Source organism: Rasamsonia byssochlamydoides (assembly GCF_041956645.1).
Source record: "Rasamsonia byssochlamydoides strain NRRL 3658 unplaced genomic scaffold VTN77scaffold_11, whole genome shotgun sequence".
Lineage (NCBI taxonomy): Eukaryota > Fungi > Ascomycota > Eurotiomycetes > Eurotiales > Trichocomaceae > Rasamsonia > Rasamsonia byssochlamydoides.
The window spans coordinates 204,845-231,705 of NW_027192394.1; the positions used below are offsets into that span (position 1 = coordinate 204,845).

A 26,861-nucleotide genomic window follows, 5' to 3' on the forward strand; every position below is an offset into this window, starting at 1 on the left:
TTGGGATCTGCATGGGCCATGGAATGACGATTAATTAATGCCCTCGAATCTCCAACAGTCAACTTTGTAAGCAGGCTGCAGAAGTCGTTAAACAAGCTCCGCCTGCAGCCTCAGTCCCGAGGCAAAGCTCCCAAAAAGATAGTCAAAGATACAATGCCGAAATCGGGGGAGGGGGGGGAGGGGGAATCTCCAAGGAACAGCAAGTCCCACCCCTACGGAGTAGATGTTACCCATTGAGAAATGCACTGGCGGATGCATCGGCCAGAGCTGAACAACAAGCTCGGAGTTAATCTCGCGGCGCAAAAAAGAGGCTACAGCTGTGCTGTATGTAGAAAAGACCGGCGGTCTGCTCAACTCATTCTTCCTATAGTTACGCTGTGCACTTTCTCCTCTCCTGCTGATGCTTCTAGTGGTGTCGCCGTTCCCCTGCTTGCATCCCCTTGGAGGAGTATATATTTATATTTATACCGCGCAGGCGCGCTACTTGTGAGTCAGTCAGGACGGTGGCAGTAATCCTCATACGGCGAATCCCAAGCTCTCCCGCCATGGGTTCTTCCGGTGCGTAACGGAGGACTTCTTCTCAGTTCAACAGAACCTTCGAAACCAAACCCATTTGATCGATTTATTTCGCGCTGACAGCTGGACCAGAACGCGCCGATGTCAAAAAAGATGAGCGACACGTCGAATCTTACGGCGCGCCACAGCTCACCACTACCACAGAGCGCAGGCTGATGGCAAAGATTGACTGGCACATTTTGCCTGTTCTTTGTGTCCTCTACCTGCTTGCCTTCCTTGACCGGTAAAGTCTTCTTCTCTACACGCTGGACCCATGGCCAGTTAACCCTCTTGAAGAATTCCGCTGACCAATGCGTGCCGCGTGCAGAGTAAACATCAGTAATGCCGTCCTCTTTAATCTCCAGTCAGATCTCAACATCGTTACGGGAACGAAATATAACACAGCTCTGACGATCTTCTTCGTCCCTTACATCGTCTTCGAGGTATGGAAATATTCCCCGGGCAATGAACGGTTCCTGTCTGGAACCTTGCGTTGACTGCTTCTCCAGATCCCGTCCAATATTCTTTTGAAGAAACTTAAGCCTCATGTGTGGTGTATGTGATCCCTGATTGCTCTGGATCTCTGGACAAATTATTTTTTTTTCTGACGCATTCTCCAGTGTCCTTCTGTATGTTCATGTTTGGGCTTGTCATGATCTGCCAGGGTCTGGTCCAGAATTGGGGCGGGCTGATGACAACCCGCTTCTTCTTGGGTGTCTTCGAGACGGGCATGTTTCCGGGATGTATGTCGCTCCCTGCAGCAGGCTTCAGCCAGATGACGACTGACATCTCCTGCAGGTTTCTATCTGATGGGCATGTGGTACAAGCGGAGCGAAGCCCAGAAGCGCTTCAGTTTCTTCTTCAGCTCCACCACGCTGGCCGGCGCATTTGGAGGTCTGCTCGCCAGTGGCATTGGAAAGATGGATGGCATTCGAGGCTACCATGGCTGGCGATGGGTCTTCATCATCGAAGGCCTGTTGACCTGCGTCATCTCCTTTATCTGGTTCTTTGTGATCCCCGACTTCCCCGAGGAAGTCAAGTGGCTCAATGAGGAGGAACGCGAGTTTATCAAGGACAGGCTGGCCAGGGATGTTGGGAAATCGGCGCACCACCAGTCTCTTACCTGGCGAGATGTCCTCGATGTCTTTAAAGACTGTAAGAAGAACACCTGGTAGCTCTTTTTTCTTTGGTGAGATGCTGACAACACGCAGACAAGGTTTTTGTAGGCGGCTTAATGTATTTTGGTCTCATCGTCCCTGCATATGGTAAGCTATCCGACTGCTCGCATGGCTAGGAAATACGCTTTTCTAATCCGGTACTTGCTTAGGATACGCTTACTTTGCCCCCACCATCATCAAGACTTATGGTTATGGCGGTATGTTTGGCTTTGAAGATATGAATTAGCAAGGCTAACTGACTGCCTCTAGCGATCACCACGCAATTGTATTCGATCCCACCATGGGCGGCCGCATTTGGATTTTCCATGTTTATCGCTTTCTTCTCTGACAGGCTGCGGCACCGCTTTGCCTTTGCTCTGATCCCCCTCTTTGTTGCAATTGCCGGGTTTGCGATGCTGCTCAACATCCACGGCGCGGCGCACCGTCATGTTGAGTACGGAGCTCTGTTTCTCGTGACCAGCGGCTGTTATAGTGCCATGCCGGTGATCGTGTGTTGGTTTGCCATGAACCTGGGCGGTCACAAACGACGAAGCATCGGGACGGCATGGCAAGTTGGATTCGGAAACAGTACGTCGCTCTCACTCGAGGAGGTCACTTAGATCTGCTAACCTGAGCATCTTCTTCTCCTAGTTGGCGGTATCATCGCAACCTACTCCTTCCTCTCCAAAGACGCCCCGAACTACCGTAACGGATACATCATCTGCATCTCGTTCTGTGCCTTGTCGGCCGCCTCGTGCGTTGCTTACTTGTTAGGCGTCTGGCTGGAGAACCGGAAACGGGACCGTCAACTGACAGTCACCAACCCAGAGGCTGTCATAAGCAACTACCAAGGAGAGGAGACGGAGGAAGAGTTGCTAGGAGACTTGGCTCCTACTTATCGATATACGTATTGACGAGCGGAGAGGGATATTTAGGGCTGGTACTGTGTTGATTACTCTCTCGGATCTCTCCTTTTGGATAAGCCTGTCTTGTCTACGCTTAAATATATAATGGTTTAATGACTGCAAGTCGGTGATCTAAAAAAAGGACTTCGTATAATGCAGAGGAAGTGCTATACACAATACGCCAGTATCATGGATCGGCATGTCTTGGTAGTGAATTGACGCAATATGATGATGTATAAGTAACAAACAGTACGAAATGAATACGAGAGAAGTCAGGAGATATCTTAATTGTGGCTGTATCAGGGCAAACCCTTCTGCTCGATTCGTTTGTGTTCGCGTAGGTCAAGATGAGCACCACGTGACGTCACGACCGGTGACACCCTCCCGTATCAGGCTAGCGTCTGTTTGAGGCAAGCGAACCCTTAGTGGGGCTGAGTCAGCATCCGCACACAATACATATCTCCCGCAGCTTCATCGCAGTTTGTCACTTTCTTTCAACCATCTCCTCATCCTCGAAGAAGTGTGAGTTGCCCCCCTTGACACCTGGTGAACGGATATCAGATGCAAATCCGTTCAGATGCATCGCATCTACTCCAGCATTGACTGCTGGATTGCCTTGGTTGCAAGTGTATCAATTGTGCTAACGACCTCTCTTGCAGTCGCGAACCATCTGCGAAGATGAGAGCCAAATGGAGAAAGAAGCGCGTTCGACGTCTCAAGCGTAAGAGGCGGAAGATGAGGGCCCGGTCGTATGTTTTCCCTTTCTCTGCTGCTGTCATTTAGGTGATCGTCGTCATTGCTATTGCTAACGATCCTACAGCAAGTAAACTTCCTGACCGCTCCATCTCAGCTTTCTCCGTGTCGAATCTCGCGCTGAGCATCAAACACGACAAAATAACGAATTGAGTGCGAGCGTACCATCATCTCGTCCACTCTCTTTTTCTACCTTCTCCGTTTGGGACTGTCCAGCTTGCTTTCTTTCGGTGCCTTTTGCTACGTGGATAGCGCGTCGGAGACCTGGAGCTCACTGTTCGGCACTTTTCATTTCCAACCTCCGGGCTCTATTTCAAACGTTTCCGACTATGGCTGGGCTGTTTTGTGTGTGCATCCAAGCATTCGCTTAAAGGAGGGAGAAAATAGCGATTTTTTTTCCCTCCTTCCCATGGTGGAGGTCCTAGGTGTTTGGCGGGGTTGGAAAGAGGGGTTCAAAAGAGATTCGGGTTTCTTGTCACGCGTCTTGATTTTTTACCCCTCGGAGGTTCAACACGGGGAAACTGGTCAATTCTTTTTCCTCTCCTTCCTTTGTGTGGGCTTATTGTTATGAGGTTCATTTTAAGGGATGGGAGGAAAACCATGGAGATGCGTCCGGGAAGTTACTTGAAAAAAAGGCTCTGATGTTTATGATGATAGATAGCTATTTCTAGTGATGCTTGCCGATGAAATGAAGTCTTCAGAGCCATGACTCATAAAAATTCCTTCACCCATTTCTAGAACTAATTAACGTGGTATTCAAATCGTTTTTCTACAAGCCTGAGAAAAGTACTCCGTACTGCACCCTGCATTGTGAACGAGGGGTACAAAAAATCCCAAAGTCCGAAGCCCAAGTGTGGGCGGCGGGCCTGCTCTCGCTCGGCCAAGTGTAGGTGCGGAGCGGTCGGCGGTGTGGTAGGCTCCGTCAATAATCAGTTCCAGGAATTTTTTTCTCTCCGCCGTGATGCTACATAGGTCCGAGCAAACCTCCCGACACTGCCAGACAATTAATTTCTTTAATTTTTTAAATGTTCTAGAGAAGAAAATTTTCTAACTATGGTATCAGACAAAGCTGAAAAGAAGCGCAAGAGAAATTCTGACAGACACGAGCGGCCGAGCAAGAAGCCCGCTCTCGAGCCGCAGAATCTGCCGCCGCTGGCGGCCAGTGTGGTTGAGGATGATAGCGAGTTGGCGCCGGTGTTAGGTATGATTTTTTTCTGTCATGTCTTGTCTCGTCGTCATTTATTTTATTTTATTTTGTTTTTAGATTGTGTCGATATCGTCTAACTCAACGCAGTCAGCACACCCGGTTTGCAATTCCCAAAGAAATTGAATCTGCGTCCCTACCTCAAGTCGCGCAGCTCAGGCTCATTATCATCATCATCGTCCGGCCGGAACAAAGGGATCGTCTCGACGGAGCTGTTGCTGCAGTCGTCAGAACACCCCAAGCTCGACTTCCTGGGTCGCGAAGCCGACGACGACGCCGACTCCCAGGTGAAGCACTACGTTGCTGTCGTCGACCCCGAACGCAAGACATGGCAGTTCGTGGAGGTGCGGAAGATGACCCTCAGAGGGAGCGTGAGGCGGTTGAAGCGGGATAGAGACGCCGATTCGGATGCGGCTAGTGAGGAGGAGGAAGAGGATGATGTTGCTACGGTTGGTTCCTCCTGGAAAATGGTGTTTGTGAAGAAAACTGCGTCTAACTACTTCTACGATTGTAGACCTCGATACGGGATCAGCGCAATGCTTTGACTCATGCCTTCGGTACGAAGGCGTCCAAGAAGGCTGCGCAGTCTATCGCGGAGAATGCCCTCCTGTCCAATGCACCTGCTGGCGCCGCCAATGCGGCCGAGTCGGCCATTTTGTCGTCTATACCAGCTGAGGCGATTGCCGAGGCATCCACCAAGGCCGCGACTCTCCAGGCGGAGATCCAGGCCGCGAAGCCTGTTCCTCCCGCGAATACGTCGGCGTCGCACCCGTCAGACGTGTATCCGATCGACGTGCTCGTCCCCAACGGGCTGTCGACTCTGCGCCAGCTGCCGGTGAAGGAATGGCAGGATGCAGTGGCCGCCGGCAATGCCATCACCACGACGTCCCGGTACGTGGCGCACCGGGTGGAAGCGGTGGTCAAGTCGGGCAACACGACGCACTTGCAGATTCTGCGCTTCATCCTGATCCTGCTCGAGTTCGCACGCTGTCTGCGGCGGGGAAAGGCGACCGATCCTCCGGGCAGCAAACGCCTTCCACCACGAGAGGACCTGCGCCGGATCCTGTCTTCGTCTGGGTCTCCGTCGTCTTCGTCTTCGTCTCAGCTACCCGACCCCGTCATCGACGCCATCCGTCGCAAGTTCGCTCCGCAGGGCGGGCTCGTCAGCAGGACGGAGTTCACGCTCCTGCACACGACCATCTGCGCCCTATCACTGCACATCCCGCCCACGCCCGCCCGCGACGGCGGATCAAGCTCGCTAGGAGGCAATGCGCCCAACGAACTAGCCACTGACCCCTCGGACCTGCGCGACGACCTCCGCCTCGACAACCCAACTGTCACGCAATACTTCCGCGAGTTGGGCTGCCGCATCGACAAGCCTCGTGAGTCCGAGTTCGCGAAATGGGGCATCAAGGGTGGGAAAGTCGAGGCGGCGGCGAGACGCATCGCCAGGTTGCGTGTGCCGGTTGAGTTTCCGAAGGTTAGTCGGGGGGGTGGAAGCAGACGATAAAGGCAGCAGGCATAGCAAAAATAAGCGTATATTGAAATGGTCCTATGTAGTATGTATATGTGTGTATATGAGCTTTTCTTTCTTGTTCTTGGTAGTGAAAATCTCGGAGCGCACAAGCACAGATAGATCTGTTGATATATCGATTGATAGCAAATCGAACGTATCGATTTTATACCATTTTTCAGAGGGTTTGTGTGTACAGTTCAATACGTATATCTCTCCGGCTCCCGCGCTGCTCCTGTTGACTCCCTCTCAGTTCCTGCCAGCTCACGCGTTGCTCTGGCCCCATTCTGTTCTTCTGCTGCAACCTCGTTCTCCATGCTCTCCACTATTTATGCGTTCCCAATGCCTTGCCATCTTAATGTCGTCAACTTTAGATAAGATGCCTTCCAATAACTTATTTCCTCCCATTTCCAGCATACGAAACCTTCGTACCTTCCCACATGTTTCTCGAGTCTTCCAGCTTAAGCGTCGCCGTCTCTCTATTGATTTGTCTCCTCTCCTGTTCCATATCTACATTGGTGACCGGCCCATAATGTCGGAAGACATGGATTTAACCGACGTCGATATTGCCTCCGCTACCTTCTTATAGAGAGATCTGATTTCTGAATTCATCGAGGACGTTTCCACAAATCTAAGACAGAATTTCTTCGAACCTGTTCAACACGGAGACACTTCATTTCAGGCCGATCTTGTCTGTTTGCGTTCCCGGGTCGAGAATCCTCCAAATTACATTACGCGTCATTCCAGGTTGCCAAGATCATATGAATCGTGTGCTGAGTGTGCTAATTTCTGTCTTCAATCCGTCAGACTGATACGCACCTTCAAGTCCGCCTCCAGATGGTGTGAAATATGTCCAAGCGCCTAATTCACATATCGAAGATGAACCCCACGACAGCTTTCCCCAGATTAGTGCCGGTTGAATATCAACAATACTTATGCTTCTTGATGCTCCTCCGAAGGTTTGAATCTCTCCAGCGTGATGGCGGTTTGCTGATAGTCTATGCCCTGCACATACTGACTTAGGCGTCGCCAAACCTGTCCCCGAGAAGACGACGCAGCCCTACTCTCATTTCACCAATGCTGACGGTAGGGTCTTTGGACTCCAATGGGCTAGGAAGAAGATATGTGACCGTGTCCAGCAACAGTCGCATCCCCATATTGCAGAAAGTGGCATCCGCAAAAATAGGAATAGCTCCATTATTTGGCTGCGGGATACACTTGCTCAGGCTCTGCAAAATACTATTTAGGCTTCTGCCAAGCGATCTTCACAATCCAGAAACCTTTCAACATGTCCTCCAGTAGTTCAGTTCAGAATATCAAATGCCGAAAACACGCAATCGGGAGACTTTAACGTGGACGTGGGATCAGCTGGTGGAACGTGAGATGTTGAGCCATCACAAGATGGCAGACGTACCCGAAATGACCTCGCTGCGTCGGCGCGGGATTTCGTCGATCAGGTCTGATTGTACGTCCGGGAGTTTGAACACGAAATCAAAGCCCCTGACGCGAAGAAATATGTGAGTCTCCGGTATACTCTGTTTAGTTGACAAAGATGATAGCGGTACCCGCCCCAGAAAGTATGGAGGCCGAAGCCGCAGGAGAGAATATGCGAAAGAGGTTTACCTTTCCTGTCTGGAATTGGCTTCTCCATACTGCGTTTGAGTATGGCGGTGGATCATTTACCGAAACGACTTTCATGCGTCATCTGGCTATACTACTATAAAACATTAAAATCCGTTTTTGCACACAGTCTGCACACAGTCATGTGGCTGTAAAAAGCAACATACTCCGTATACATAAGCATCTCACACTAAATTTATTCATAAAATCTGCTTAGTCCCTATTAGCAAGAGGCAAATATATTACTAAGGGATATGGAAAGAGTAATATGTAGCAAGGAATATGAGCAGGGAGCCCGCCTGCAAAGTAGATAATAATAAAAAATATAGTAGGTATATATAGTACCTAGGCCTGGGGGCCAAGAGAGTCCCAGGCATATGATATAAAACAAGTATTTTTTTTTCTCTTCCAAGTCCAAAACCAGTCGTGCGAAGCAGACCCGTAAGGCTTGTTTTAATGATGAAAAAAAAAAACGTATGTGCAAATCTATCCAAATGTGTTTCCAGTTCAAATAATGTTGATGATATTGCGGTTATTTAACTAACATAGTTCCCATCTTTGGAACAATATCGAAACATCTAATTGTATCCATAGCACTGAGATGCGTCGTCTGTCGATTCTGACAATACCCGCGGCACGCACCCGCCTGAATCGCTATGGATCTCTTTTCGGAGCGCTTTTTGCGTATGCTGAGTTAAAATCATGATAAATAAATAAAATGCGCGAAAGATCAGTGATTCAATTCAATTCGATTCGATCCGATTCGGTCTTCCCTGGTTTTCTCCTCCTCCTCCTTCTTCATCTTCTTCATCTTCGTTCATTCTCATTGTGCAACTGAATTATCGTTCCTTTCCTTTCCTTTCCTTACCGTCTACAAATAAAGAAAGATAGATAAAACACCATCTGTTGGTGTTGGGGTTTATTACGAACAGAACAGAATCGAGGACACACGGAGTATGTACGTATACACAATCAATTAGACAGTCCTACTTGGACACTGTGCTGTAGATCTATGTATGTACGTACGTACATGGATCTGGAAATCTCCCTCAAATGCCCAAAAAGTCAGTCGGATGCCCATTTAAGAAAAAAGAAGACGGGCTGCTCCGTTTTCTTTTTTGACATTAGTCAGGAATTATAAGAAGAAGAAGAAGAGAAGAGAAAGAATCATATGTGTGAATGATGGGAATGAACAAGTCAATTAATTGATCATCGTCATGGTGACGGACTGTAGGACGGTAAAGACTGTCAAAGTTGGATGTAAAAATCAACAAGGTGAAATGATAGAAGACGAGGTCGATGGCATGTTAAAAAACAGATACATCACAATCTCCCTCATATATTCAATTCAATAAATATCCAAAATTAACATAAGCGGAGAGATACAAACGGTATTTCACCGCTGTACCTCACAAGTGGTGCCAACTATGCGCCTACCTAGGCAGCTACTTAGGCGGCCACTCCAACCGGAGTGCTGGCAATAGGCGCAGCAGCAGCAGCAGCAGCAGAATTGACGACGCCACCCGTCTGCATGCGCGAAATTCCTGCCAGCCGCTGTTTTTCGACAGCCTGCAGCCGAAGTTCACGCTCCACAGCCTCTTCGAGAGACTCACCCTCACGCAGTCCCAGCTGAGCGTCATCCCAAATAGGCGAGTTCTCGGCTTCCGCCCCCTCGACGCCAACACCCACGAAGCCACCCTGGGCCCTCCACTCGCTGGTGCGTTTGAGTCCGAGCTTCGTCCAGACCGCATCCACTGCCTGCACCAGGTGGTCACGGTGCTCCTTGACATGCCCTGGCGTCGGAGTGATGCGCAATCGTTCCTCTCCCCGGGGAACGGTCGGGTAATTGATGGCCTGGACATAGATGCCGTGCTCCTCCAATAGCAGATCAGAGGCTTTCTTCGCAAGCTCGGCGTCGCCCACCAGCAGCGGCACAATGTGCGACGGGTTGGGAATCACCGGGATGTCGATCTCCTTGAAAGCCGCCTTCACCGCGCGGGTGTGCAGTTGCTGCAGCACTCGGTCACGACGGTACTGGGACTGGTATTCGATGGCCGTGTTGGCACCCGCCATCGTTGCGGGCGGCAGTGAAGTGGTAAAAATGAAGCCCGGCGCCAGCGAGCGGATCATGTCGACAAAGGTCGCCGAGCCAGCAATGTAACCACCCACGCAGCCATAGGCCTTGCCCAGCGTTCCAGTGATGATATCTATCCTGTCCATGATCGTTCCCTTCGTGCTACGTGGGTGAGGCGTGTCCTGGGAGGCATAAATGTCGTAGTCGAGATGTTCGGCTACACCGGCGCCGTGAGGGCCGTACATGCCTACCGCATGGACCTCGTCGAGGAACGTGATAGCCCCATACTTCTCTGCGAGATCGCAGATCTTCTCGATGGGCGCAATCGAGCCGCACATGCTGTACACGGACTCGAAAGCGATGATCTTGGGGATGTGCAGCGGCAGGGACGCCAGTTTGGCCTCGAGGTCGGCTACGTCGTTATGCTTGAAGACCATCTTCTTGGCCCCTGAGTGCCGGATCCCCTGGATCATGGAGGCGTGGTTGAGACTGTCCGATAAAATCACACAATCGGGCAGTTTACTGCCCAAGGTCGCGAGAGTGGCATCATTGGCGACGTAGCAGGAGCTGAACACCAGCGCTGCGTCCTTGCCGTGAAGCTTGGCCAGCGTTTTCTCCAACGCGACAGCATGCTTGTTATGACCGGAGATATTGCGCGTGCCTCCCGCGCCGGCTCCGTAGTCTTCGAGGGTCTGGTGCATGGTTTCCAAGACCTCACGATTGCTGCCCATGCCGAGATAGTCATTCGAGCACCAGACGGTAACCTTGTGTTCGGGAGACGCCATGTGAGCGCGGGGAAATTCCTTGGCCAGACGGTTGATGTTGTTGAAGTAGCGGTACGACTTGTCCTTGTGCTTCTTGTCCAGCTCGCTCTGGTAGAAGGCCTCGTAGTCGAATCTGGAGGTGGAGGGCGCCTGGGGACAAGGTCCGGCAAGGGGAGTTTCGGCGGGCTTTGCGACGGGTTTCACCGGATTGTTGGGAAAGGTAGGATGGACTGGAAGGTTGTTAGAGACTGATTCCCAATAATCTCTCCGCGGAGACATCACGATAGAAAAGAGACTTACCTCGATCATTCTTCTTGTAGGTCCCAGGCTCAACGCTAGCACCATTACCCGCGGTAGAGTGCAAGCCTCTGCGGCAGCGCGAGGTCTCCTTGAAGGTCTTCAGGCCCATGCCCGTTCCGGCGCCAGCAGCGGTAGCGAAGCGCTTGGAGGCAAGACGGGCGCTCTGGACGGCCAGGGCCTTGCTCATGACAGGGCAGCGACGGGCAATGATCTGGAGGTTGGAGATGGTGCCACCGCCCGGGCTGGGACGGGTGGCCGTCGACAGCGAGCGCAGCGTGGACGGAGGCGTGCGCTTGAGAAACGGACACATGGCGCGGGACTGGTTCAGGAGCGACTCCATTTTGTCGGCGTGATCTAATCCAATTGATTCAGTTTGAGATGGGTGATAACAGCAGAAGAGAGCAATCGATGAGATGCCCTCTTCCAGTCAGTGTGTCAAGGGCTGGAGAGAGATGGATGGGCGGGAGAGAAAGGAAAGAGAAGAGTCAGCCCGGAGGCGATGATCCGATGGGATGGGCTCGGGGTCCCGAGACCGTTCCGTTACATGACATGTAACTTCTCTGACCCCACAGGGCGCCTGGCAGTGATGGCCTTAAGTACGGAGTAATCATCTAACTATTTATTAATTATCTACAGATCTCTACCCCTCACAAGCTGAAGACCTTTGTTCCCTGTTTTCTTCCCCCATGATCGCTATGCGATGTGGCGTGTCGAACACCGAGTCGGCCTTCGATGGTCATTCTCTCCAGCCAACGGGAGCAGCGTGCTTACTAACGGGTCTTCTGATTGGCAGGAAGTGCCGGAACAAGACCGGCCGATACGGGATCTGCTTACCCCACACGGCTGACTCAGCAAGAGCATCTCTCTCGACCGACCCTCCAACGTAAGCAGACCGTTCTCGACTGCAGCCGGACTGGGTATCCAGTCAGAATAGAGATAATAAAAATCAAGAGTCATGGAAAGAGAGATTCCGCACGCGGATTGACTCCTAGACAATTCGATGATGATAGAGTCACGATCCACGAGGTACCGAGGTAGTAAAGTATATCGTCACGTCAAGCTGATATGAACCCCATTCCTTTTTGGTATTTTCTGTCTACAAGCCTTACAGGTCTCGCTTCGCTCGACTGGTTTGAAGAGAAAATACCAGTTCTATGCCGGGAACTTTTGCCCCTGGGGCGTACTTATAGTACGTGTGATTATTATGATTTTCATTAGCTACTTCACAGGCGGGCTCCCTACCTATATTGCTTACTATAATATAGTTCTTGCTATTATCCCTCAGTAATATTTGTCACTTACTGATGCAGAGAAGAAAGGTTCTATTTCTTTTGTTTTCGTGTATGGAACAAACAAGTACGTACGCCAGGTAAAAGACACGATGGTAGAAGAAAGACAGCAAACTCCTCGAACAGCTAATAACCACGAGCAAAAATGACGACGGGAATAACAATAATGGTACAAACGGTCCTGAAACCATCCCTCACCCGTTTCCCGGACCCAGACCAGAAATCAAAATAATGATAATAGTAAAAAGTTTAAGAAAAGATCCCAGATGGAAAGAACAGCATCGCGCACACAAAGTACAGAGAAAAGGAAAACCAGACTCCATGTCTATAAATCATCTGTTCAACCCTTGATCCGTCATGTATGGAATTACACGGCCAGCCATAGCTGCCACACAGATAAACATTCGCCAAGTCGGTGTGAGAAACGAGCCTCCTACTCATCCATCGGCACGTCATTGTCGCCATCAATCAGCCGCAATCGCTCCTTGGTGGTTTTGGCTCTCTTGGACGGGCCTTTGGCCGTCCCGCGGCCGCGTCGCTTTGTTGCTCCAGAGGACGACGTGCCGAAATTGTCAGAGATAGGCGTCGCTGCACCGGAGGGCTTCGCGCTGATGTCGTCAAAGTGCCCTTCGCCTGTAGACAATAATCAGTAAACTCATGGTCTAACAGCGGGAAAACGTCCTGCGGCTTGACATACCTTCATGATACATATCATCCAGCGTAATATCTTTCTTCTTCCCTTGCGTCTTCTTACCCTTCTTGACACCGAATTCCTCGCCGCGCTCCAGAGCTTCTCGTTCTTTTTGTTCGAGGATCTCCGCCTGCTCGTCGTCGGCAAGCCACATGGCAATGTCCTTGGTCCGGTTCTCCCGGTAGCGAGTGTTGAAGTCGACGCCGCCAGCCGCTCCGCCGGAAATGACCACCCGCTGCACTTCTTCTTTCTGCAAAGCCCGCTTGCGGATTCGCTCTTCGATGGTTCCGCGCGTGATGAGACGGTACACCGTCACCTGCTTCGTCTGACCTAGACGATGCGCTCGGTCCATGGCCTGTGAATCGATGGTAGGGTTCCAGTCCGAGTCGTAGAAGATGACCGTGTCGGCGGCCGTCAGGTTGATACCAAGACCACCGGCACGGGTCGACAGCAAGAAGACGAAGATCTCGGGGCGCTGCTGGAAATCGGCCACGGTATCGCGACGATCCTCCAGTTTGGTGCTTCCATCCAGACGACAGTACTTGTAGTTGCGATAGGTGAGATATTCCTCCATCAGGTCGATCATACGGGTCATCTGGAAGTAGAGGAGCACCCGGTGCCCTCCGTTCTTGAGCTCTCGCAAAAGTTCGTCCAGCTTGGCCAGTTTGCCCGAGTCCGTCACGAACCGTCTCATCGAAGGCACCTCGATCTTCGTATACCGGGCCTTGTAGGAGATGGGGGTGGGGAGCATGGGAGGAAGAGAGTAGGGAGCCGGATCCAGCTTCTGTTCCACGATCTGCTCCTCCATCCGTTTGCTGGGAACGCCGAAGAGCGCATGGCGAACAGAAACGTTGAAGAGAGTGTCCTGCGTCTCCTTGATGGCGGCTTGGCCTGAACAAGAGATCGTAATCGGCGGAGCCGACGCCGCCGGCCTGGCACAAGGCTCAATGACGGCAAAGCCCTGGCGATCAAAGGTTGCCCTCGATACATTCATGAGCTCCCGCATGTACCCTTCGGTGGCTACCTCCCGGACTGCCTCGCGGTCATTGCGATCGACGATGTTGAACAGACAGTGCGGGAGCACTGAGTTGGCATCGTCACCGTCGTCCTTGTCGTAGACCACATTCAGGCGAGATAGGCGATTCGTCTGGCCTCGCCGACGGGCAGCCCGCTCAAAGACGCCCAGGTGAGATGTCTCGTAGGCCTCACCGATGGATGTGTCCACAAAGCGCAGGAAAGAGAATGCTTGGTCATCTTCGACACTCTGCTTGATATTCTCCGGAGTCCAGATATTCATCAGATGGGAGAGGTACTTGCCACGGAAACCAGCGCGCGGATTATCCGGCCCCGCGACGTCGATGCGTCCGGCATCGCTGCACAGCATGCGCGGTAGCTCATATTCAATGAAATTGCGTGTTGAGTAGCGAACGTCCACATTCTGACCCTCGCGGAGGAAGGAAGCCGTCTCTGCAAAGTGCGCGGTGGACAGAGGCGATCGCGTCTCAGCTCGCTCAAACAGATCCGGATGGTTGCAAACCTTGCGGAATTGCATCACCAGGTTCATCAGGGTAGTGCTATCAGATTCGTCGCCGACGGCCGCCTTCTCGATGAGATCCATGATGCTGACACGGTTTCGGAGGCTGGTATAGTACGCCCGCTGGCGGTAGGTCAGATCACAGAAGACGTCAATTTCGACCTTGTCTCCCAGTTCTTGCTGGACATGTTTCTTAATACGGCGAAGCATGAACGGCTTGAGGATCATGTGCAACCGTTTGAGCTGGTCCTCGTTCAGTTTGGTGTTGCTCTGGGCGTGAGATTCGATGTCTTTGGAGAACCATTCGCTGAACTCGTCATGAGAGTCGAACAGGGTCGGCATGATGAAATGAAGAAGGGCCCACAGTTCCTGCATGTTGTTCTGAATAGGGGTACCCGTAAGCAAGAGTCGGTTCCGGCAATGGAATCCCAAAAGGCTCTTCCAACGGGAACTCTGCGAGGACTTGATCGCTTGAGCTTCGTCCAGAATCATATACTGCCACTTCACCTTCTGGAAGTATTGGGCATCCAGGACGACGAGCTGGTAGGAGGTCACCAAAACATGGAACTCCGATTCCCTGGTATAGGTGATGTGCTTGCGGTCCCAGAACTTGCGGAGAATCTTCCGATCCTTGGCCGACCCCCAGTACGGCAGCACCTTGATGTCGGGAACAAAACGACTGATCTCCTGCTGCCAATTGTGCAGGGTGGATGCGGGCGCAATGACCAGGAACGGACCCCAGATGTTGTGCACCTCTGCCAGATAGGCCATGACGGAGATCGACTGAAGAGTCTTCCCGAGACCCATCTCGTCAGCAAGGATACCGTTGATGCCTTGTTCGTACAAATTGACGAGCCAGTTGAGGCCTTTCAGCTGGTATTCCTTCAGCTGAGCCCGGAGCATCTTCGGTTGCGAGATTTCAATGTCACCCAAACTGCTCGGGTTCTGGAAGTTCATCTCGCCCTCGTCGAACGCAGCCATCCGGTTCTCATCATTGTTGAATGCGCGCGCCCGAGCCTGCGCCTCTTTTACGGCACTCTGAGCATTGGCCATGGCGGCTTTGCGCAGCTCAGTTTCATCCTCTGCATCAAAGTCCAGTTCATTAAAGTTGGTGACCTTGGTGCCCACATCGGCGACGCTATCGGGAAGGTTGATAGTATGATCCTCCGGTTTCCCGGGCTGCACCGTCTCGCCAGTCGTCTCCACCGTGGCATCCTGCGTGCCTTCAACCTGGTGGGTTTTGATCTTGCGACCGATGAAGTGCGAGTACAGTTCGGTCTGAGAGATAAGGAAGTTAAGCTTCCGCCTCTGACGATTGGCCTCGCGATCAGCTTCGGCCTTCTTGGCCATCTCGAGCTCCTGCTTCTCGGCCATGCGGCGGAGGTCTCGCTCCTCACGTTCGTTTCTCTTCCAGAAGGACATCATCTCCCGCATCGTCCGCTTGGCGCGGGCCTGGGTGTCTTTCATGCTCTTGTTGGTGCGCTCCTGCCATTTGCGAGACTGCTTGCTGGCGAGCTGAGCGGTCTTGCGAAGGTTCTCCTGACGAGTGCTGAGCGAAAGAGCTTTAATCCGGTAGACTTTGGGAATATCCTTGCGTGCAATATCCCGCCAGATCTGTTCGTAGATCTGGTTGTAGCCTTTGGTCTCGTAGGCAGAGAGAGGGGCAGGCGTGGGCTCCTTGGAGCGCGCAACCTTGCCCTCTTTCTTCAGGGATTCTCGGCGAGGATCTTCCTTGGGCGCGATCGGCACGAGCTCCTCCTTCTCCATTGCAGCATATGCCGCCTCCGCCGCATCCTTCTCTGCTTGCTTCTTCTCCTTGGATTTCTTGGGCCGGGTGACAGGACCGGCACGAGCCGATTTCTTCTTCGCTGGAGGCGATACTCCCTTGCCAATATGAAAGGAGCTGGTAGTGCCGCCTTCCATGTTGGGCGCCAGAGGCGTGACTTCGCTGATCTCCTCGGGCGCATTGCCTCTTTCCAGAGCTCTCTTGACTCCCCGGATTTTCTTCTGGGCCTTCTCGGCTTCGCGGAGAAACTTCTCCCTCTCCGCAAGGTCCGCGGCCTTGCTCGCTTTCCGCTCTGCCTCAAGTTTCTTCTGCGTTTCCAGACGCACGGTATTCTCGCGGCGACGCTTCCGTTGCATGTCCTTCTTGCGTTCTTTTTCATCCTGGATCTCCTTCCGATGAACGTCTGCGACCACCGCAGCCTCGTTCACGGCCCTGAACCGCTCAGCTCCGGCAATAGCCTGCTTCTCGAAGGTCTTGCCCAACTGGATGAGGAAATCATGTCGACGACGCTGCGACCTGGTCAGTTGATCTTGTTCGGGAGGCGAAGGGGATGATGAGACTCAGCGACATACCTTGCGCCTTTTTGCTTCCAACCTTTCCGCATCCAAGGCCCGTTTCTTGCCTTTCATGATGTATCGTTCCCTTTCCTGTTCGAAGCCAGGTTCCTCCACGTCGCTCTTTTCCGCCTTATCGATTTCGGTAACGATCTTGTTGATAGTTTCCAAGTCCCGTTCCGTCAGAGTCCGTCGGACTTTCGGAACACGAGGCTGGACAGGCTGCTTGTTCGGCTCCGGAGTACCATTGGTAAAGGATAGTTGTGGAGGAGCATTGTCGAGCGCGGGTGGAGCTTCGAGAGTCCGACGTCGCTTTTCGTTGCTGGGTTTCTTCTCCAGCCGGGGGAGCGGTGCCGCCGGCGCCGGCTCAGGTTCCTTGTGGTTATTCACGGGAGCGGGAGGAGGTGGAGAAGGCCGTCGCGGAGAGGGCTCTCCAGCTGGCTCCGAGAGAATGCTGGCGAACGACATGGGATCAGCGGCTCTGGCGGGCTTCTGTCAATTGATCAGTTAGTTGGATAGACACATCGGAGGGTCTCTGAAATAAGGACAGTCACAAACACGTACCGATTCCTTAGGCGATGGTGGCCGCATCATGGGTGCGTGGGATGAGAATCCTGCACCGTTTCCGCGGCCGTTGAAGGAAGTCTCCGGTTCCTTCTTTGGAGACTGCGAAAGCGTATCAGGGCGGCTGGAGGGATGGGCGTGTGAAGTAGTCGGCTGACCATAGGGAGCGGCCGAAGTGCCCGACATGACGGAACTGGGATAAGGTCGTGGGAGGGGGAAATTCGGCGTCCCAGAAGACGAATGTTGCGCCTGATATGGCGGCGACGCGTCCGAATGAGGAGGAGCGCTGCCATTCAGTGGGGGGAGGGTGGTAGGCATAGGAGAGGGTGGGTGGCCAAAATGCGGGCTGCGTGCGAAGGACGATGGGGGAGGGAAGGTCTGGGGTGTTTCGGAAGGGTGCTGCTGATACTGTTCATTGTTCGGGTAGTAAGGACGATTCTTGGATGGGGGCGAGTATGCGGTGTACGGCGGTTGTTGGTTTGGGGAGTGCACCCCGTATGGTGGAGCCCCCGTCATGATGTGAAGCCGCGTCTCCCGGACGCGAGATATGATATTCGAGGGGTTGGCGTTGGAGTCGTCAAGACGAGATGTCTTTCAGTAAGATGAAATTGCCATAGAATCCTGCAAAGCCAAGACGCGTTAGCTGCCGATTTCGGCTCTGACAGGTGCAGGGAGGAAGGCAAAAGGCCGTAGGGAGAGCTGCTGATAGTCGATAGATATCTATCTATCGAGCCAGATGCGTAAAAAGGGCGGAGCGGAGAGATGAGGCGTGGTGCTGTACCTGTTCGTGTTGAGATGGGCCTCGCGGGCGGTTGGCGATTTTTCCTTCGTCACCGGTCTGGCATGGAAGGGCGTCTGCGTGTGTGGAAGCGACCAGACGGTGACGGGAGACAGGCGGCGCCGCGGATGGAGCGGCGATACCCAGGAGCGCTGTTGGGATGATGCAGGCGATGGAAGGTGGGTGGATAATGGGCAGGTGAGGATGGGGATGGGGATGGAGATGGAGATGGATGAAGAAGAGGAGGGAAGCTGAGGGAGCGACGTGGCGGAAGAGAATGGATGGTGGATCGCGGCTTCATGGAACGAAGCGGTGTTTGTTGCAGCCTCTTTTCCATTTTTCCCCTTTGCAGGACGAACTGCCAGTCTGCTCGATTGGCACTGTTTCGCGCTCCCCAGGCGATCTCGTCCCGCCTCCACAGCTGGTATTCGTATTACCGTGACGGTTGCTGCATGTCTATCAGCAGTTTATCATCAAATGACCCGTCATCTGTCCACGACAATGGTCAGGAGGACATTGTCCTAATCCTGACATCTCAGCCTAGCTTCCATCTTCAATATTATTCCCTTGAAAATATTACAGACGTCGAGAGCCATTCTGGAGCTGCTGCTGTTTATTGTTCCTTGGAGTCTACATTCACTTCTCACTGTCTGTGGTGGTAACGGCGCTTGTATTATTACCCGTGACGAGCCGCGTACCGTGGCGCCTTTCCTTCTCGGGGCGTCTTTGTCGCGCTGCAGCTGTTGGATTCTCTTTGTTAGATTATTATATTAATTCTTGGTGACTCTAGCACTGCCAATCGTGGGGTTATTTATTCATTTATATCCATGTTCTCTCGTCGACATAGACCACATTCTGTTCTGCCAGATTCTCTCCGTAACTAGCGAAACTCACTCGCTAAGAGTAATAATTGATCCATGACATCAAAACCGAAGCTGGCCAGCCCGGCCTCCGGAGCGGTTCGGGCGTCTTCGTTCGCCCTATACAGTTTTGCCTGCCCACCACTTACCTAGGTACGAGGTATGAACTAATTCCTGGGCATTGTACTGTACCATTGTTCGTATCCACGCTTGCTGGATGATTTTTGCTAGTATTATTGCACGTGGGCATTCACTTTCGAGCCACCCCTTCAGCTGTTCTCAGTGAATGTCATGAGAGAAAAAAGTAGACAGACTATTGTAGTAATTTTTTGTGGTCTTATTCACCGTCACTCTCGATGCCCAGAATCGCAACTCCTTGGTTTTCTATAACCAAGATTTTCCTTCCCTTTTTTCGTGTAAAATCATTCCATTCACTACTTATGCGGAGACTTTTTCATACAGAATTACTAAGAATTGATTGAAGAACGACAGAACAAGCAATAGATCCAAATGTCCAGATTTATATACTATTCGCTAACAAATATGTCCTACACCTACATACAAACAAGAAAAAGGCATTTATTATGCAATCGTGTGGAGTTTCAACCCCATCTGCCAAGATCCGTTTTTGCCTTTGTCCTCCGGAATCAGTCTCTTCCTTACAAGTGTGGAAGTATCGTCCAATGCTGACAACGGCGAACGGGTGGAAGTGTTGGAGAGTCGTCATATCATGATCAATAGATCAATTCGCCATTTACTCGGGCATCTGGAGAACGTAGCGTCCGGAAACCTTGCCTTGTTCTATCGAATCGTTAGCCTGCATCCTCTTCAAATTTCTGTGCTTCTGGCAACCAACCCATCAACTCATAAACCTTGCCCAGTTCGGACAACGGCACCACCTTGTACGGCGCCTTGATCAGGCCGCGCGCAAAGAAGTCAATGGCCTCGTCGCCGTCTTGTCGGTTGCCCACATAGCTGCCCTTGATGGTGATCATCCGGACCACCGTGTCGAAGACGGGCGCCTTGAGGTGCGCATTCGCCGGCAGGCCGATAGCCACGATCGTTCCACGCGGCCGGACGTAGCTGGCGGCTTGCTGGAAGGGCAGTTCGGCGACGGCCACGAGCAGGACGGCGTGTGGGCCAAGACCGTCTTTGGTGGCAGCCCGCACGTCCTTGACCAGATCCGTGCTCTTGGTAAAGTCGACGTAGGCCTGAGGAGGAGAAAAAGGTCAGCTGCGGTCCTTTCCCCAGATCAAGGAGAAATCAAATATATTCATTAACGGGGATACATACTTCGGCTCCGAGTTGCTCGCACATGGCTTTCTTCTCGTCACCACCGTCGATGGCGATGATTCTGAGTCCCATCGCCTTGGCATACTGCTGAGCAAGGGATCCCAGACCACCGCCAGCACCAACAATGGCGACCGTCTCACCTGGTCGGGCGCCCGATTCCTTCAGGCCCTTGTAGACTGTGATACCCGCGCACAGGACAGGGGCAACGGCGTCGAGAGGCACGTTCTTGGGGATCTTGGAGACATGCGCCGCCTTGGCAATAGCGTATTGCTGGAACGTCCCGTCGACGGTGTACCCGGAGAGCAGAGCGTGTGGGCACAATGGCTCTTCAGAGCGCCGGCAGAACTCGCACGCCAGACACGAGCCGTTGAGCCATTTGATTCCGGCGTAGTCGCCAATTTCAATATCGGTGACCAGGTCGCCCTTCGCCACGACGACGCCAGCACCCTCGTGGCCGCCGACGAGCGGCAATTTCGTCTCCAAGGGCCAGTCGCCATTCAGGGCGTGCAGGTCCGTGTGGCAGACGCCGGAGTACTTGATGTTGACCAGGACCTCATCGGGGCCAGGTTTCTGGACGGGGATCTGCTTGTAGACGAGGCTGCCTCTCTTCTCGATGACTTGGGCCCATTGAGTTTCTGGGATAGCCATGTTTGAATTCAGTCAGGAATTCAGTATCCAAGAATCAGTATTCCAATGAGAGGAAAGATTGAAACGTAGAATGAGGAAGTACGGCGAACTAGAAAGAGTAGACTTTGCTTTCAAAGCAATTGGCAAGGCTCTTTATAGTCTGATGTACTGAACAAGAAGCAGACCAGAAGAGCAGAGGAGGAACATCAAGCCCCTTTTATAGACGTCGTATGTCCATGTCCATTCAACAGGCAAGACCAGTCGAGAGGACTCATCGGAGGCATGTCGAATCCAGCCCGGGCTCCACGCCACCCACTCTCCTCACAAGCTCGTGCGAACCAGCATACGACATATGACATCGTGGTAGAATGATGGGTCCGAGTTGAGAGGGGTGCGCGCTAATCACGAGGATTCGAATGAGTGAAGCTCGCGTGGTTGCGCGTTGGTTGTTAGGTCGTTAGCAGATGGATGAAATCAAGCCAGTGGAGATAAGCCCGACCAGACCCGTGGCGATTAGCTCGGTCCATCCAGCATATCGTTATTTTAATGGCTGCCTCCACTTACCACTTTACTCCTGAATTCTGAATAGTGCATTCTAACTGGTCTGTCTGATTGACTGTCGCCCTGAAGTGAAGTAATTAATATTTCATATAGGTACATACCTATACGTCAGCAGGTACCTGATGCACAATATAGTCTCTCCCTATCGAGTAGTCGACTGGACAGGTGTATATCCTGCTTCTGAGCAAGATTGAAAAGAATAAGACTAGAAGAACAAGACTGCTACCTAGCAGAGAGGCCAGAGCCTCCTCCCTCCTCCACACTAAAGCTGATCTTATCTAGGTCCTAGGTACTGTACTTATCTACTTTCTGATTCTAACAAGGTCCTCTCCCTCCCCTTCACTTCATCGAGTTTTATTGATGTTTTGATTCCATCAAGGTCCTCCGTCTGGGGTATTCCGTATGGGGATGTCTATGGTCTATGCCAGTCTAGTCTCCACCAGCGTGTCATGTGTCAGTCAGTCTGCCATGTCACGAAGTTAGTAGTTACGAACCCACTAACCCTGTATCCTGTACGGAGAATTCTGGTATTCTGTCATTTGGGAGCTTGATTGATCACGAGTATGTGCTCCGTATGCACGGAGTATTCCTCCGCATTTCCATTATTATCGATTATTATTATTAGTATTCATCATTCTTATTATCATGTCTCAATCTGAGGCTTCTTTTCGGGAAATTGCGGGGAAGAGGGACACCGTACGTATTATTATCATCTGCACTCGGTGGGACGCGGATGTCTGGGCGAGGATCCAGGTAGTTCTATTATCCAGCAGACGCAGGTTATTGAGAGAATAATGCAAGGCAGCGAAGGCCGCGGGCAGGTGTCCTTTGGTCCGATTGGGATCCAGAAAACACCTACTCCGTACTCCGTACTTTTCCCCCCGCGCGGAGGCACCCTTGTAAGTCGCAGCAATTGCAGCGCTTACAGCGGGCGCCCTTTGTTTTTGTGGAGATAGTTTGAAACCTGGGGTTTGAATTTCCTTTTCCCCGTGTTATTTAGCTGTCGTAGAAGAGGGGCGGGGCGGGATTCGCTCGTTCTCCAGACGAATCCATGTACTCCATACGGAGAACTCCGTACAGTACGGAGTGCATAACTTGCGGGGATTCCGGGGAAACTCCGGATCCACACGCAATCGAATGCGCCATCAATCTCCATCTGTCCGAGATGTTTCTTTTCGGAAGAGGGGGGGAATGGAATATATCGCATCATTCTCCGCTCTCGACGGTGATCTGGATCACATCTCTGTTCAGGAGAAAAGTGCTAAGTGGGTGGAACTAGCTAATGCGCACGGGAAACGACGCAATGCACACGGCCTTGCCTATCGGGCCCATCAGGTGCTTCTTCGGGCATCATGTTATCTATCATAGCATGCATGGCTTTTCCAGCTCGACTTTCTTTCCCTCTTTCCCTCTCTCTCACACAGAGTAAGCTTACTCCGTACTCTGGTATCTTTTATACTTTCCATATGCCCGTGAAGAAGCTAGTGCATGCACCTACGGTAGTTCCAGTTTGCGATGTGGATACCAGATCTATACACTACAGACTCTCTGCAGTGTACGCCAACCGAATACGAAGAATTGAATTAATTAAGGAAGGCAACAAACAACAATAAGAACGACAGTCGTAATAGTTATTATACGGAGTACTCAACTATGAGGAAATGTGAAGTATCGTATCGTGTAAAGCAGAGATTATAGATAGAAAAATGTATGGTTCTTTTAAGTGGTATTCCCCAATTGCTGGCATACAAAGTACAGTACATGTAAAGTACTCAAAGAAATCGAATCGATCAACTACTAAGATAGATAGCCTGCCTACCAAACCAATCTGTCTGTAAAAGAGTCTCTGCTCCACTGACAGATATAATAGCCTGTTTTTGAATCGAAAAAAAAATGAAAATAATGAAAATAAGGCACACCAGTCTATACGCCCAACCCAAGCCCCATGCTCCAGCTCCATTCGGTCCGTCGGTCCGCTCGCTGGTGAAATTGTTTCAGTCAGCTGGCTACCGAGGTGCAGGGTAACGTTTAACAGTGGACAGAATAAAATACAAGACAGGACAAAACAAAAAAAAAAAGAATATTGTTTCCCATTCTCCTCCTCCCAAGTTGAGGAGAAGCAAACCAAATCAAATCAAATCAAACAGCCCACGCAGTTAGTTATCGATGATCCAGCACGAACAGAACAGAGTATATCATGACATGACAAACATAAACTGCATAAAAAAGAATAAAGAAACGTAACCCGTCACACCGCACCCGGGCCTTTGTGATTCGACTGATCAAGCAAAAGCTTAGGCTTGATAAAGTCCTCATCCAACTGCCGGAACCAGGCAGCGTGGTCGCCGGTTGGCCCCCCAGAGAACAACTCCCGCAGAGCACTCCGCGCGCTGAGAGGTTCTCTTTGCGGTGCCGACTCGCCGGCTCGCCTGGCGGGGGAGGCACCGGCTGGAGAGGTGCCGGCTGGAGAGAGATGCTGGGGATGAGATGGAGAACGTCGAAGACGGGACGTCGTGGAAGGAGCCGCTGGAGGCAGGTCGTCATCCGACATAGGATCAACATCCAGTTCAAAATCATCAATCGCATCATCGCCACCAGCCTCCTTCCCTGCTCCGCTCCGGCTATGGCTCCGGTGCTGGACACCGGGAACATCATCCTCACTGCCCAGGTCGCTGTCACTTCGGCTTCCAGACCCGCCTAACAGCGTCTGCGTTGAGGACCGATCACGGCGAGAGTGGCGGTCCCTCTGATTGTATGCAGCCGCCTTCCGCGCGCCAATCCCTGGACTCACGGACTGTGGTGGGCTCGGTCGACGGTTATTACCGCTGGAGTAGCTGTCTGTGCTCACGACGCCCGGTCGTTGAGCATTGTCGGCCACATTATCCAGCGGAATGGTATGGTCGTTGCGGCGAGGCGTGTATCCGATTCCGGTGCTGTTGGCCCGTTTGTAATAAGTTCCGCCATGGGTGACCTCGATATCGAACTCGTCATCCGAGTCAACCTCCTCGACAATTCCCGTGCGGATTCCCAGGATGTCCAGCATTCGGGCCGTGGTGCCTCCGAAGATGATGACCGTCAGCACCACCACCACGAGAACCGTCGCCCTCAATGCCCGTGCGTTCACGCCCGTCAGGCCCGCAGCCAGCGCAACCCCGACGGCACCACGCAGTCCCGCCCAGAACAACATAGCCTGGTAGGAGAAGGGCAATTCATCCGCAACGTCCTTGCCATGGCGTCTGGCCCGATATCGAATGAACCAATTGACGGCCTTGGACAAGGGAAAAACGGAGAGGTATCGTGCCACACAGATGCCAAGGACGGCAATCATGATGAAGAGAGGCTTGAACTGCAGGTCACTCTCGACGAATAGATCCAGTCCTAGATAGATGAAGATGAAGTTTTCACTCAGTTGCGCCAGCACCTGGAAGAGATACTTGGTGGTGAGCTGCGTCCTCCGCGACATATTGTAATACGCGTAGTGTTTGAGTGTAATTCCGCAGAAAAGCAATGACACGATGCCTAATGAATGCTGTCAGTATCAACTCATTCCAGAGGGCAATAGAGCGCACGAACCAGAAAGATAGACACCATTAGAGAAGAAATAGCTTGCATAGGCAATCAGAACAATCAAGCAACTCTCGATCTTCGGCATGCGGCGCACATGCGTGTATTTGAGACCCAAGGCCGTCGCAATGCCGACAAAGATTCCGACAATCATACTGCCAAGGAAGACCAGCAAGAACAGACCGATGGCTTCAAAGAAGTTAAGCACGGAGAGTGATGCAGCATCATTCTCCGCGTACTTTTGCGCGGTCTCAAACAGGACGATCGCAATGGCATCGTTCAGGATCGACTCCCCGAAGATGACGGTATAGAGCTTCGGCTCGACTTTGTACAGGTTGAAAATGGCAAGAACGGTGACCGGGTCCGTCGCAGAAAGGGTTGCACCCACCGAGATGGCCTCGACAAACGAGATGTCGAGGCCATCGAGTGGGATCCGCGTCCACAAGTAGAGAATAAGGCCCAGAACAATTGCCGAAATAAAGGTGCCCGCAAAAGCGAACGTCAGAATGGTGCCTATATTCCGGAAGAAGTTCGCCTATTATTTTCCAAACGTGCACTCGTCAGCACATTTTATTTCTTTTTGGATGTCTATTCCGGACGCGAAAATACCGACCTGGTGTAGTTCGTAACCCGAAGCTAGGATGATGGGAGGCAGGAGCAGGTTAAAAAAGAACTGGTAGTTAAAGGTGACACTGTCTTGAATGGGCGACTCCGGGCTTAATCGGATGATCAACCCCACGAACATTCCTGAATAAATACCATTGTAATGAGCATCCACCGTCTGCGACACTCATGAAAAAGCTCAGTACTCACCTGCGAAGATGGAAAGGACCGTCTCGTGCACCGCCTGGATCTTCCTCTGCTGAAGTATATAGCTTGTGAACAGAGCGAAGATCAGCAGCACGATGAGAATGAACAGGGCCCAGGAGCTGAAAAACTCCATCTTGCCCGCCTCAGGAACCTCTGCTGAATATAGAACCGTGTTAGAGACCAATCAATCGGAGTGGATCGGTTGATTTGATATGATATGATATGACGGATCTGATAGCGAAAGGGAACCAGCGGGGATGCCACGCACCATCATCGGGGTCGGAATCAACATCTGCGGCCCTGCCTGGAAAAAGGCTGTCAGTATCCAGAGTGGAATGCGCTTGTTGGAGCAGCACATACGCAGAAGATGGCCAACGGCCTCATTGACCAGGTTAGCGACCATTATTGCTATAACAAGGTCCACACGATCCAGATAAAGGATGATACTGTCGCACGAGCTCTAGCTGAGAGACGCTCGCACCCAAGGATAGCGAACATAATCCTAGGAGAAGGTAACGTCAAGCCCGAGAGCAACCAGCAGGTAGAGTCGATTCGTATGCGACTCTACGTTCTCTGCCTCTTGTCCGTCTTGTCAATCTGGCCTCGTTGCCGTGTCACTCCATGCCGCGCGTTGGTTGGTCGGTTGCCTGTCTTGCTAAGAGCTGGAAGCTGACTAAGCAGATCCCGCCGCCACCGCGGCTCAAGCCGAAGATGATCTAACAACGTATCATAATCACATCGAGCATTTCAATCATCTTAGTTATGGACTACTAACTACCTAGCTAGGTAGCTACCTAACTATTGACCATTCATCTCAGACGGATCCAGCGCATGTTCCTTCCGCTCGGAAACTCGGTTCCAACACCAAGGCAACTGCAATAATAACGCTAGACAAGCAAGTAATAATGCAGATCTCATGCTGGCTGTGGTTTACTTGGTCTGGTCTCTTAACTTGGAACCAGTTATCTTCTTGAAAGAACAGAAAAGTATCAGAAACCTTCATTTTCTTGTTCTTTTCTGTTCTCTTCTACCTCTCATTACTCTCTCCTATGTCGCGATTCTTGTCATTTCATCCCTTCTCATGAATGTTGCACAGGTCTCCTGC

The 26,861-nt window shown here is 51.8% G+C and overlaps 6 protein-coding genes across 6 annotated transcripts; 2 read left to right on the top strand and 4 right to left on the bottom strand.

Moving 5' to 3' along the window:
- Positions 1-545: 545 nt before the first annotated feature.
- Positions 546-2,626, top strand: VTN77DRAFT_839 (uncharacterized protein; the record flags this gene model as incomplete). Its single annotated transcript, XM_069424882.1, has 10 exons — positions 546-558; positions 649-799; positions 884-998; positions 1,065-1,110; positions 1,176-1,298; positions 1,354-1,710; positions 1,767-1,820; positions 1,883-1,930; positions 1,983-2,300; positions 2,364-2,626. 10 exons carry the CDS (start codon positions 546-548, stop codon positions 2,624-2,626), a joined length of 1,488 nt encoding a protein of 495 aa, XP_069280320.1.
- Positions 2,627-4,423: 1,797 nt separating this feature from the next.
- VTN77DRAFT_840 (uncharacterized protein) lies at positions 4,424-6,084 on the top strand (the record flags this gene model as incomplete). The annotated part of the gene is made up of 3 exons (XM_069424894.1): positions 4,424-4,571; positions 4,665-5,023; positions 5,089-6,084. The coding sequence occupies 3 exons, from the start codon at positions 4,424-4,426 to the stop codon at positions 6,082-6,084; spliced, it is 1,503 nt and encodes a 500-aa protein (XP_069280321.1).
- Positions 6,085-9,156: 3,072 nt separating this feature from the next.
- Positions 9,157-11,185, bottom strand: VTN77DRAFT_841 (uncharacterized protein; the record flags this gene model as incomplete). The annotated part of the gene is made up of 2 exons (XM_069424905.1): positions 9,157-10,775; positions 10,846-11,185. The coding sequence occupies 2 exons, from the start codon at positions 11,183-11,185 to the stop codon at positions 9,157-9,159; spliced, it is 1,959 nt and encodes a 652-aa protein (XP_069280322.1).
- Positions 11,186-12,567: 1,382 nt separating this feature from the next.
- Positions 12,568-17,779, bottom strand: VTN77DRAFT_842 (uncharacterized protein; the record flags this gene model as incomplete). Its single annotated transcript, XM_069424916.1, has 4 exons — positions 12,568-12,767; positions 12,832-16,654; positions 16,718-17,191; positions 17,264-17,779. The coding sequence occupies 4 exons, from the start codon at positions 17,777-17,779 to the stop codon at positions 12,568-12,570; spliced, it is 5,013 nt and encodes a 1,670-aa protein (XP_069280323.1).
- Positions 17,780-19,655: 1,876 nt separating this feature from the next.
- VTN77DRAFT_843 (uncharacterized protein) lies at positions 19,656-20,842 on the bottom strand (the record flags this gene model as incomplete). Its single annotated transcript, XM_069424927.1, has 3 exons — positions 19,656-19,702; positions 19,758-20,112; positions 20,195-20,842. The coding sequence occupies 3 exons, from the start codon at positions 20,840-20,842 to the stop codon at positions 19,656-19,658; spliced, it is 1,050 nt and encodes a 349-aa protein (XP_069280324.1).
- Positions 20,843-23,630: 2,788 nt separating this feature from the next.
- VTN77DRAFT_844 (uncharacterized protein) lies at positions 23,631-26,159 on the bottom strand (the record flags this gene model as incomplete). The annotated part of the gene is made up of 6 exons (XM_069424938.1): positions 23,631-24,901; positions 24,956-25,481; positions 25,560-25,693; positions 25,760-25,912; positions 26,025-26,060; positions 26,117-26,159. 6 exons carry the CDS (start codon positions 26,157-26,159, stop codon positions 23,631-23,633), a joined length of 2,163 nt encoding a protein of 720 aa, XP_069280325.1.
- Positions 26,160-26,861: the final 702 nt, after the last annotated feature.